The following is a 13,290-nucleotide window of genomic DNA, read 5'->3' on the forward strand; positions in this document are numbered from 1 at the left end:
ACATTGACGAAGAGAGGAATTCTTCTGGATAAACTAGCTTTCTTATCACAGCAAAACTTATCACAGACTCGGTAAACTGTAACTGTTGAAACCATATAAGCAGTTTTTACTTTGTTTTAAGCAATAGTTTCAGCTATTTACAAAACAAAACAGATAAGGAACACCGATGCGAAGACAAAGGCACAAGCTAGCGGCCTTCTGAAAAGGATTCTAAACTTCGACTTTATCGTTTGCCTCATGTTTACGAAAGAATCGTGTACAAGATCAAAATAGCAACAGAAAAACTTGAAGAAGAGGAAATTCACATCATCGACGTAATCGAGATGCATGAAGCTATGAATAAAGCTTTTGAAAGAATATCGGAGGATGAACTGAACGATTTCATTGACAGTGCAAAATTGATTGCCAGAATGAGAGAAGTTGATCCAGAGGTGGATTTGGTCAGACGTCATCGTCGGTGACTTGGACCATCTCATTTTGACAGCCGTGCTCAGAGTCAAGCCGAGATATCAATGTATCAGTTCTATAGACAATATTTGAGAATCCTGCTTGAAAGGTTGACTACAATGATGAGAGATAATCTCAGAGCTTACCTTATCAATTTTTAGCCATCTTGCTCCTTACTTCAGCCTCCTTTAAAAATACGGGGTTTCAGTAGCAGATATTGAGCTAGCAACAACGTTTTTTCAACACCAAGAAAGACTCCAAATTCTACTACTTTTAAGTAGAGCTTGAATTTCTGTTTCATTTTTGCCAAGACGCTACTTGCTTCAGGGAAGTCCTAGGCGAGGAAATTGCCGGCAACGTCAACCTAAGCATGCTAATCGCCTTTGCAAATTGGCAGCGACAGCACCTGTTGCAGCTGCTGCTTCACTCATTCACTCATGTTGTTGACGAATGAGAAAGACCTCACCAATGCCATTGACTTAAACGAAATTGTCCAGCAGTGGTCCGCTTTAAAGAAGAGTTGAATACAAATATAGCTGTTCTTAGTTACGCATTTAAACATGAGGAATTCCGTTCTAGCTTCTTGTTTGTCTCTGTAGATAAGTATAAATGATAAAGTATTAATGTATAATAAATTTTCACGAGTCATATACTGTGATGTAGGATTCGTTTAAATGAGAGGATGTCACCACCCTCTGGTCTGGGTGCGTCGAGCCACACCTGGTCCAAACTCTCAATTCCTCAAAATAAATATATGTGTGTGTTAAAATAAATACCTGTACGTGCATTTTCTATGAAAAAGAAACTCAGTATCTACTTCAAGGAAACCAACGAAAAAGGACTTGAGCGAATAAACTGAGTAGCATTCTACTTTCGTTAGTAGCTTTAACAATTGAACTTTCAAAACAATATAATAAGTTCTACCTTATGAAAAGGAATTTGCATTTCGGCAAACTATTGGAATTTACAAAAGAATTAAAAAATTATAAATCAACTTGCAAAACAAACGATAAATCCTTAGAGAAATGACGAGTTTGACATGGGAATTTAAATGACACAGACTACACTAAGTGTTTTTTTGTTACGAAAGTATGCAAATGCATTAAATAACGACGATATAGGCGGGACCAATGTCAATCATAAAGAAGAAGCAATTTACTATTAACTGTGCAGTAAAATTAGTTTATCAGCAACCACTAACTGGTCAAAATTCCAAAACAATGGACATATATAGAACTTCACGAAAGTATCATCTTGAGAATCAGGATAATTGTCTCACTCCTGACTCCACAAAAATCTACGATTTTTCCTGATTATTCGTCCGAATAGAACAAATATATATTTGGCTCTCAAGCTAGGTGGCTGCACACTACACATGGCTATAGGACAAGCCTGGAACTTTGAAACACCGATTAACCTAATGGGTTAAATGCTATTCTTGGTGGGTACCATATAAAATCAATCACTTGAATACAAGCAAGGCCGTATCCAGGGGGAGAGGGACGGATTGGGGGTTTACCCCCCCCCCCCCAAAAAAAATGTCTGTCCGACTCTTAAAAACGTAACAAAAATGAACATAAACAAATTTTTGATGCGTTTTTTAAAGTTTTTTGTACCCCCCCCCCCCGAAAAAAAAATCCTGGATACGGCTCTAAGTCCAAGTAACATTTGAGAACGAATAGCAAATCGAGCTCTGGATATGAGGGAACCTACCTGTCGCTGAGAAATATGGTAATTTGTTCTAGCGTATGGAATGATTTCTGTTGCATCAATGCGCAATATACTTTGACCACATATTTTACCAATCTTCGTCGCTTCGGTCACAACAACTAAACAAGGGCCAGCAAAAGTTTCAAACGTGCCATAAACACCAAATATATTCCGTCTTGGCAGACTAACTGGTATTTGAGATCTATCAACTAAAATTAAAATTCCACAGAATTAGGTAAAATAACCAGGAAGTCACATTCATACCTAAAAAATAAACCATCATTTGTCATACACAGTAGAAACTAAAATTAAGATTAATTCAATACAGCTCAGTATGAAAATTGGGTTTTGTTTTGGTACTTGGATTTCACATCACCCGACGAAAAAATGCCTTCATATTTTCAAATATTCTGTTGTATCTGCTACGGATCATGTCTAAAGATCCGGTCCTACGGCCAGAAAAGTTGGCTTTATAATAATCAATTAATTTTAATTAACTTATTAACAAATGTTTAAATACGATATATACTAGTAAATTCTCATTCAAAGGGTTTTTCGAGATATTTTCTAGCAAAACGTTAAAAGATTTGACTTTCAATCCGACACGCAGCCAGAATCCGAACAGTGGCGTTGCTTGGCCGTTCTTCCTTGAAAAAATTTACCGTCTTCAGTCAGAGCTTGGCTCTATTAAAACCGTTCCAGTGGAAGTTTGGGTAAATTATCATGTCCCTCTATGCACCCGTAAGTACATAGTTTGAACCCTAAGAAACTTGAGTTAAAAGATCTTGAAACTTAAATATTTATTTATGCATGAAAAATACATCAGTTTTGGGAAAATCAATGCTAGTGCTCTACTTTCACAGAATAAAATCATTTACTTAAAAACGTTAAAAATAGAACCCAGGGACTTTTTTTTTCAGGCATCCAACAAAATCAGATACATCTCTCAATATTTTTAATTGACAATAACAAAATACAATAAATAACCTTGCATCCACATGGACGGTATAAAAGATTTTTTAAAGAAATGTTTAGAGCATCCGTGAGTGGCAAACAGACTCATCACACATTTTTAATATACGTAGAATTTACGTTTCTTACATATTTAGCTTTTATATTTTGGCCCTTCAACTTTAATGGATACATCTCCCAGCCTAAGAATATCAGACACTAAATAGCGCTACGTTAAGCGATTTTAGGGCGTCTTTTCTTTGTGGACGGAATATGCCTTACACATAGAAAAGAATAATGGAGTACCCACATACAGATGCGTCAATTGTGACGGGGGGAGAGGTGTTAAAATAGATTTAACCCTTTCTCCAAATGATTTAAGTTCATTAGGTCATAAAGCAAAACCCCTTTAATTTAGTTCAGTTTGACTGCGTTTGGATGTTAGCAGTTACTTCTAAATATCGGAATCGCGAGTTAAGAGAGGCCATTAAAATAAAGAAAATTTCCCGAGTCTAAATAGAGATGGTGGTGAAGTAAAGGCTAGGTGAAGTTTGGGACCTATTTTGAATGAAAAAGAGTCTACATTCCATCCTTTTACTCAAATGACAACAATCCTCCTTAGTAGCAAAATCGCTTGCTGCAATTTAAGCCTCTTCAAAGATAACTCAATCCATATTGTTTTAGTGTTTGATAAGATCAATACCGGGTCGGTAGCTAGGCAACAATTTCTTCCAAAGCGCTCCTCCTTAATGTTACCAAGAAATGCTCACAGTCACGTTTCTTGTTGGCTGAACTAATGAAAGATATGAGGTCTCGCCGACAGCATTTCCTTCCAGCATATGAACAAAAAGTAACTTATGGTAGATTATTATTATTATTTATTTATTACCCGTCAAAAAAGGTACAAAAAACGGAGTATCACTATAAAAGAAAAAACACACACAAAAAAAAAAACACATCGAACACGATTACAAAGACTAGAAACAAAACACTGCACTGCAGGTACATAACATATTTTACTTTTTAAACTCCCAAATACTGAAGAAACATAAGCGATATGGGCATCGTTGCATCAAGCCGCAATTAGGTAAAAAAAAATTAAACCAAATGATCATCAGTAGGGTGGTCCTTATGTATATATCAAAAAAATATTTTTTGTTTTTCCTGCCTCCCACCATCCTAAACTATTCTTCTATGATAGAAAAAGTGTCATTTATTTTTAGGATAACTTTATGTTTGGGGTATACTCAAGGCACCCAAATTTTGATTATACTCGAATGTTATAGAAATCGGGTGTATATAAAGAAAATCATTGGTTCAGGGCATATATTTATTAGTTAATTGTGTATTTATTGTGAATTCTAACACAAAACAGGTGTTATGTGTTATATAAAGAGATAACTGAAGGGATTCAGTGTAATATATTAATAATCAATTAGGTGTCTGTGCATTTTCTTGCAAATCTAGCAGATATATTCGTGTAAAACTACAGAAGTTTATGTCACTATTTAAAATTAACTTCAACATTTACTTACTGAATCAATCAATGGTTTATTATTACATTTGATTAAATATTCTTGCAGCATACACCTTTAGTATTGTTTAGTTTTTATTTTCTTAGATAAATATTGATTACAAATACATAGGATACCAAGCGGATAAGACAATATCAGGTGAATTACTGAATATATCAATTTACATTTAATGTTTGTTGTTATAACTGAAATTTTGTCATTTGTCAGATATAATAAATTAATATTTGAAATTGACTTGTTATTAATTTGCTATTAGAACAATACTATTTTTGATTCAATGTTGTCTGCTATGTAATTTTCTGAGAGATTGGACAATTGTTAAAGTACGCATAAAACGTTTTGTTTTACAGTCGGTCATGGCGATTTCCACATCCACACGCAGTAAACAGGAAGTGTACCTGCTTGGTTCAGCTTTGGAAGATCTATATGGTTCAAAATTGCCATCGATTGGTGATGTTCTCAGGCTCTACGCCACAAAGCTGAAAGTAGCCAAGACTAAACATGAGTTAGCAGTATCAGTAATTAAGGACGTTCAAATGTTCTGGGAGAAAGCCAGAATACCCATGCGCCGGAGTGATCATGCAGTTGCCCAACTTGAAGTTTTAGTGTAGAGATGGGAAGGGTTCAAGAAAAACAAAGCAAGAAGGACAGCAACTCAGATAGCGAATGAGGAAGAATTCAAGGAAGCTTTCAATGATCTCTTTGACGTAGCTCACCAGGAAGCATTACAGCTCATCAAAATTGAGGAAGACAAGCAATTCTTGTTGGCCCAGCGGGAAAAAGGAAGGCAAGGGGTTATGGCAGGGGTTTACATGTCACTTACAAAAAAGGAGAAAGTACAGGAAAATAAACAAAAAAGCCAGTTTCACTTGAAGACGAAACAGCAACTTGACATAGCAAATCTGGATCAAACTGTGTTGTTGGAGTCTTCTGATTCGTCTTCTAGTAATGATGATGCAGACAAGGAAGTATTACAAAGAATCGGCAGTGAAGCCACCGAACAACCATGTACACCAAAACGAAAACGTGGAAGAACTAACATTTTAACTCCTGCACTCCTGTCATCCCTAGACCGCACAAAGACAAGTGACAGGCAAGTAGTTCAGATCATTGCCCCAATAATTCAAGTGACAGGTCACAACGTTCCGGATTTCATTATCAACAGATCATCTATAAGACGTTACTGTCAGAAGCATTGTGTCATACTTTCATCTCAGTTGAAGTCTGATTTCAATCCCCAGAAGCCAATGGTTCTTCACTGGGATGGAAAGCTTATGGAAGACCTCACTGGAGATGAAAAAGTTGACCGACTGCCGATAATTGTTTCTGGATCTGGAACAGAACAACTGCTTCGTATCCCAAAGCTGGCTTCAGGTACTGGTAAAGCCATGGCAGATATAATGATGCACACAGTATCTGACTGGGGCATTGTAGACAGCATCAAGGCTCTCAGCTTTGATACAACATCAAGCAACACCAGCTGAATGAACGGTGCCTGTACTCTGTTTGAAAAGTATCTTGGTAGAAGTGTTCTGCATCTTCCATACAGACACCACATCCATGAATTAATGCTGGAAGAGGCATTCAGCATCACAATGGGACCTTCAAGTGGCCCAGACATGCAGATGTTCAAACAGTTCAAAGACTCTTGGCCAAACATTGTATATTATATGCTGATTACAAGCCTGGCGTTGAGGTTCCGGTCATTGCTGCAGCTCTGGTTGATGCCCTGGATGATATGAAGACCTTTCTGACTGATCAGCTGGGTATTTGTCACCAACGTGAAGACTACCGTGAGCTCCTCGAGCTTTCCCTGCTGTTCATTGGTGGCCTTCGGGCTTGTGGTGTGATGTTCAGGAAACCAGGAGCCCTTCTTCGTGCTCGTTTCATGGCACGACTGATTTATGCATTGAAAATATACATGTTCAGAGATTCTGCCTTCAAGCTGACAGATCGTGAAATCACTGGTCTGGGCAACTTCTGTGCTTTTGGTGTAGGAAGTTATGTTAAATCGTGGTTCCTTTCTGCTTTGCCAACAGCAGCACCAGCCAATGATTTAATGCTTCTGAAGAGTCTCCTCACTTGTGGATCGCCAGCAGCAACTGGTGCACTGAAGAAACTGTGTGGGCAGCTGTGGTATCTTAGCAAAGAACTGATAGGATTGGCATTTTTTGACAGGGGTGTTGATGCAACTGAAAAAAGAGCAATGGTCAAAGCACTCTGCCATGAAGGAACGGAGGGCCCACCGAAGCGCATCACTGTGGACAAAACTACAGTCACCAACAAGAATCTACAGGACTTTGTTACACACAATACAAGGAACTTCTTCCATATCCTTTCCATTCCAGATAGTTTCTTGTCTACATATCCTGAGACCTGGGTGGATAATGAATCCTATGTGAAGGCTGAAGCAATCGTCAGAGAACTACGAGTAGTGAATGACACAGCCGAACATGGAGTTGTCCTTATGCAGGACTACAATTTGCGGCTAACAAAAAATGAAGACCAGATGCAATTTGCTCTGCAAGTTGTTAAAGAGCATCGCAAACGTTTTCCTGATTCTAACAAGTCAACAATCCTTCAAGGGCAAGCCACAACCTCTGACAGCCCAAGCCCAGCATGATTTTGTAGTGTGTAATTTTTTTATCAATTACCGAAAGATGCGCTTGATATTTGCTATGCCATGGACCTATTTTAATCAGTCATTATGATTGCTTTAACAAACTAATGATTTGGATGAGTTTAGTATTGATTATATCTAATATGTCCTCATTAAATTTTGTTTGCTGAATGAATTTCCTAAGTGCATCCGAAATTACGTTAAACATTGTCCAAGCAGAAGTATAGCGATTGTATGCTAAACTTCACTTGAATTGAGCATACCCTAAATATTGACCAATTTGGAAAATTTTTTGCCCATGTTGTTAACTTTTGATGTAGACAAAAATGGCAGGGTGGGAGGTTTATAATTCTGAAGTGAAAAAATAAGGACCACCCTAATCATCAGTGAATTAAAAAATATACAGTGATAATCATATCAACTAGTCTAAATATGACAAGAAACGGTAAAACAATTAAACGACACTTTCGTCCGCTGGTCTTGAATTCAGATCACTCTCAATAAATGATTCATTTACTCCGATATACATAAATATCAGAAACAAGGAAATTATTCAATCACGGATTTTTTTACATCATTACATAAAACAGAATGCTTAAAAGAATGGATAATTAGTAAACAGTTAAATTATTAGTAATATACACAAATATTAAACTTTCTTGTTGGGAAAAATCTTTCTTGTTGTACCGTTTAATTTGTCCAATTCTAGCTGCCGTCGGGTCCGCAATTTTAATATTTCTAAAAAGGTACGAAATTCTTGTCCACGGCAGGAGCCGCAACAAGAACTTCGCAAACTTAAAAACGCGGATCTGAGCTTTCTTTTCTCTGGCTCGGGAAAAATTCTCGAAAATTGGCTTAGATACAGGAAATGGGGAAGGGATACTGCGTTATAAAGTCGAGCCAGAACTAAACGGTTGAAAAGGATTTTAGATGAAACTATTCTACTGCAAGCAAAAGCCAGGCGTTTACGGAGATGATCAATAAGAAGGGAACGGGTAGTTTTGAGATCCTTTCCAATTGGTACACCAAGGTAAATAATTTTCGGGACAGGGGCTACAGACAATTCTCCCAGCCCGACAGACGAGACCTCTTCTTAGCGCCAGTTGAACAGAAGAATCTCCGACTTCTGCGGATTGAATTCGAGGCCAATGCGACTGTAATTTGATTGTAGTGTGGAGAAGGTTGTCTCTGTACCTGCAACTGTGCGGCTGGGGTTCATAATGTCATCGGCGTAGGCTATCATTGTAACGTCTTTGCCACGAGCTTTGCATGTTGTCTCGATAGTAGACTGTGGCTCGATGATACAGTTATTAAAGGCACAAGGAGATGTGACTGATCCTTGTCGAGCACCCTTTTTTACTGGGACTACAGGATTCCCTCGGTAGGACAGCATCACGTCTGGTGTATATTCAGTGAGGCCTCGACCATGGCCAGGAAGTAGGAGTTCAGCCTGTAGGTGGTCGTACATGTCTTTAATGAGTAGTAGGATGTCCTTCTGTACACCTCTCTTTCCCATATCCAGAATGAGTTGGCCATGGAGAAGTGAGTCGTAGGCACGGCAGACCTCATGTAGATCTATAATAATGGACTCCTTCGATTCATCAGCGTCAATCAAGACTGAAGCCAAAGCGGAAATGGCATGGCCGCAACCAAGACCCTTCTGGAACTCAAACTGGGAAGGGGGAGTCCAGCATTTTTCCTTGATTTCATCAATTACCAAAAGTTCGGAGACTTTGCAAAGCGTTGGTGCCACTGTGATCGGTCTGAACGGAGCACATCCCGAAGTACTTTTTTCTATCTTCGGGACTGGCCTAAGCGACCGAGTACTGAATGCCAATGGTACGAGTCCAGTGGTGAAGATCATCTGAAAAGGAAGAGTTAGGTGTCCCATGAAAGTTGGGCTGCAATGGCTAAGGTGAAGGGCGGATACACGGTCAATGCCAGCTGACTTCTTCTTTTTCAACCGTTGGATCGCGGACACCACCTGTGATTGGGTAACTAGAAAATCTGTATCTGAAATTGATGAGAGGAGGGATGAAAGCTTTTCTTGAACAGAAATGTTAAGATCATGTTTTGGGGCTGAAAACTCATCAAGGTAATATTTTATCCATGTTAAAGATGGGATATCTGACTAGGGACCCGCTAACTCCTTCTTATCAAATATTTTCCATAACATATTAGGATTTTTAATTACTTTTTCAGAAAGCTCAGATTTCAACTGCGCGCGGTGACGAGCAAGTTCCTTCCCAAACCTACGCTTAGACGCAACTCTCGTCTCTTCGACTAATCCTGAACGTGGTCTACCACATTCTTTCCATACCCCATGCCAGAAGGTAGCTCGGTCGCATGCTAATTGTAACAAAGGGTTAGAAGACAATCCCTTTTCTTAAGTTCCTTGTCTGACACGAGACTTGGGCATTCCCTGAGATTCGGCAAACAGAAGAGCATGGGCCAGTTCGGCGTAATAAATATTAAGACGTAGCCACGCATCTCTTTCATCACGATGAGAGAATTTCATAAGTAGGTCAAACGGTTAGAGACCCTGTATTTTTTCACGATTCAGCTGTGGTCCAAAAAAATAGGACGTCATCGAATGGAATGGGAGGCGGTCGTAAGACAAGACTTAAAGGGAGTATAAATTTTATCGGGCGGTGAAGGGGGAAAGTAAAGCTCAGAATAGAGTGGGATAGAGGAGGAACACACACAGCTACGTTTGTCTTATGTGGCTTTGACCTGCAGCAGTCTGTAGTAGTAGTAGAATAGTAGATTTTTTTGCTGCCCTTGAGAAAAAAAAAACACAAAAACATAGAAATTAGAAAATAAGAAAAAGAGAAGAAAAACGAACCTTCAAATCTAACTTCTGATGTAAGTCTGTCTATTGTAACAAACCCTTCTACGCTATCTAGCAGCTCAAGGACAAATCTGTCATTGGCAGTATACCTGGAAGAGTTTATCATTAAAAACTGAATTTGTGGACAGTGCTAGGAATCAAGTAGAGAGACCTTGCAACATCTGTTCAACAATTAGGGCAAATATTTTTGAACACACAAAAATCCAGTTTTTTAGGCCTAATATCTTTTTTTCGAACAATCAAAACCTCTCCCGATAAATTCTTCTCGCACCCTGAACTTTTAGCGGGTAAGAAACTTCGGGGCTTTTCAGAAGAGAGAAAGTGGCAGCAACAACAAAAAGAGATAAGTGGGAGCTATGTAGGCCTACGTCCAAAAACAACCAAAATTCCCTCAACAGAATTTTATATCCAGCCATTTCAAAAAGTGCATCTGATTTCAAATGCATTGTCGCCAGATACTCTTTGGTTTCTTGTGTGGGGACGGGTTACAACAACGAGGTCCTAATTCATTTTAGCATTATATCATATCCTGGAAAGAAAAATACCCAGATAGCTCCAATCCTTGAGGGTAAGTAAAATTTCTCCTGGGGGAGTGGGTAAAAAAGTAGGGTTTTTAAACAATTTTACAGCATAGGAGGGTATTTCTAGTCTGGCTCACGATAAATTTCTCTTCCCAACTCCCCTGTATGCAGAAAATGCTGAGAAGTCCTTGATGTCTTTATAACTCGGATCCATTGCCAAAATGGAATTTTTTATTCAAAGAGGAAAAGCAACCATAGTAAACGAAGTCATGGAAAGTAGAGGCTGCTTACTGTGAGATACTTTACAAGTTTAATGCTTCTGAATGGGGGAACACAATGGCGACTTAGACAGGCTTAGCTGGGTTGGAATTCATTTTTCTCAAACAATATGGTATTCCAGAAATATGTGTGACTGAGTCGAGTTGCCAGAGAAAAAAAAAATTGAAGCACAGGTTTGCTTCTTCCTTACTTAGTCTCTGAGTAAAAGCAAATTAGCCCTTAAAGAATAACGGAAAGAAGATAAGGTCTCCCAAGAGTGAGAAACCATGAACAGCAAAAGTAATTATTTGCTGTATTGTTGGAGCTGTTCTTGCTAAATTGTTGAAGCGGTTGCTTAAGAATTCCCACAAAAGCATTTTTAAGTCACTGGCGGCTTGTTTACAGGTACTAAAATAATTACAGCACAAGAATATTAAAAATGTTAAATAATGATGCAAAAATTATTATTCAATTTTTTATACAAGCCTATATTTTACCATTTGAAATTGCTTATGGTTGAAATTATGCACATTTGGATGCTAGGATCTATTTTCCCCCATCCAATTATTAAGCAACAGTTAGCTCGTGAAAACAAAAGTGTTAGCAAACAATTAAAAACCTATTAATTGGTCAGAATATCAACAAAGTATAAGCTTTGGAAAACAATTAAGCATATTCTACTAGGCTAGTCTATCTATTAAAATATGTACTAAGCTCTATCAATGAACACTAAGAATCTAATCAAGCAGTGAACACTAATCAACACTTTAATTAAATCAAGTAGTTGCGGGCATCAAGCCATGGTTTAATTGTAGAAAATGCCAAAACACATAGTCCGAGTGAGAGAGAGGCAAAATATGGCATGAGCTCTTTTCAAGATTGAATAAAATTGATGTCATTTCACTTGTTGACAGATTTTTAGACAAAACTCTTATTTCATTACGTTCCAAAACTTCTATCTATTGGATTTTCAGAGTCACTTCCAGTTTCATTGCATTCCCCCTCCCTTCTAAGGCTGGATTGAGCCCTAGAGCATATACTGTTTTTTTTTTTTTTTGTTTGTTTTTTATCACTCACGACGGGATCGTATTAATACATAATACCAAATTAAACAAAATAAAAAAATAAAAACAGCAAGCCTAGGGGTACATCCATGCGTTAGGGGCGGGGGATTTGTAATTGATTCTTTTAGTTCAGAATTTTGTTATTGTACTGTTTAGTTCAGAAGAGATGATATACGGCATTGCTGCCTAACATAATATATTGAACCTTGAAATCACACATAATAGAAATTTAAAGGAGGTTTGAAGAAACATTGGCAACATGTTGAAATGGAACAGAACCTAATGTAAATTTGGCTTCCCCTGAGAAGGGCTAAATTTGGAATAACTGGGTTATGCAACGAGAAGCAGACAATAAAGGACATCAATGAAGTATATGAACACCAGTTACCTCCATTCTAGACACGTAAGGTAGCACTGGTTTTGGGATCGGATTTGAAAGAATGTGTCAATTACGTCAAAAATGCAAGAAATTATCCAATAGAGATTTCGGCAGTGAGTCCGGACCTCCTGGATAAAAAAAAACTGTTCCATTTCTTGCATAAAAAAAAAACTGTTTCTAAAAAAAAACTGTTCCATAAAAAAAAAAACCTGTTTGCATAAGAAAAGAGTTACACCTAGTGTGAAAATGTTCTACAGTAGTTGATTATGTTTAAAATCATTTATTAAAAAAAAGGAATTTTACAAAAAAAAGTTATCAGATTCTGGAGGCTCTTTAGCCTGAAATCATGGGAGCTTGCGATATAAATAGTAGTTTATCCCTTTTTAGATAGGATTTGCACCATAAATATATCTTATTACATCAAATTTTATCAGTGCTGCTGTTACTAAATATGTATTTTAACTATTATGCATAATGTTTATTATTGTCCGTCTGATTCTAAATGACATCAATTAGATTTTTCATAAAGATTTAGCGGTTCTTTTCTTCTTTTGAAAAAGGTGGCGAACTTTCAATTATAGTAGTTAAATTAATAGTCCAGCTGAGCTCCTATGGAAAAGGTAACTAACACTTTTGTATACTTGAATTAAGTTTCTACTTACAACAATACATTTTCCAAAGCTTGATCAGGCACCATAACTGTTTTTATTTTTCGACTTCAGACCTGAAAGTAAAATATGTTGGAAAATACAATTGATATTAGAAAATGGCTAAGGTATTTCTTCTTAAGTGATATCAATGTTTCAAAGACATATCTAAACTAAGAAGCCTCAATGTTTTAGAGATTCTAGTATTTTAAGGTGGAAAAATCTGATATTTAATTATTAATTAGATAAATAGTATGTTTCAGAAAACCTTTTCCAAAGCTAATTTATCTCCAAATCAATAAAAATA

The 13,290-nt window shown here is 37.4% G+C and overlaps 1 protein-coding gene across 1 annotated transcript in view; it reads right to left on the reverse strand.

The window, feature by feature from the left end:
* Nucleotides 1-13,071, reverse strand: part of Sac1 (phosphatidylinositol-3-phosphatase SAC1) — a 71,394-nt gene extending 58,323 nt beyond the window's left edge. Inside the window, exons 1-3 of the mRNA XM_089089473.1 lie at nt 12,999-13,071; nt 10,109-10,203; nt 2,161-2,366 (exon numbers count right to left, since the gene is read on the reverse strand). Coding sequence (XP_088945599.1) covers nt 2,161-2,366; nt 10,109-10,203; nt 12,999-13,033 — 336 coding nt within the window. The 5' untranslated portion in view covers nt 13,034-13,071. The remainder of the gene's footprint in view (nt 1-2,160; nt 2,367-10,108; nt 10,204-12,998) is intronic.
* Nucleotides 13,072-13,290: the final 219 nt, after the last annotated feature.

This window comes from Artemia sp. Qi Xiang Cuo, chromosome 5, assembly GCF_049724085.1.
Source record: "Artemia sp. Qi Xiang Cuo chromosome 5, ASM4972408v1, whole genome shotgun sequence".
In the NCBI taxonomy this organism is placed as follows: domain Eukaryota; kingdom Metazoa; phylum Arthropoda; class Branchiopoda; order Anostraca; family Artemiidae; genus Artemia; species Artemia sp. Qi Xiang Cuo.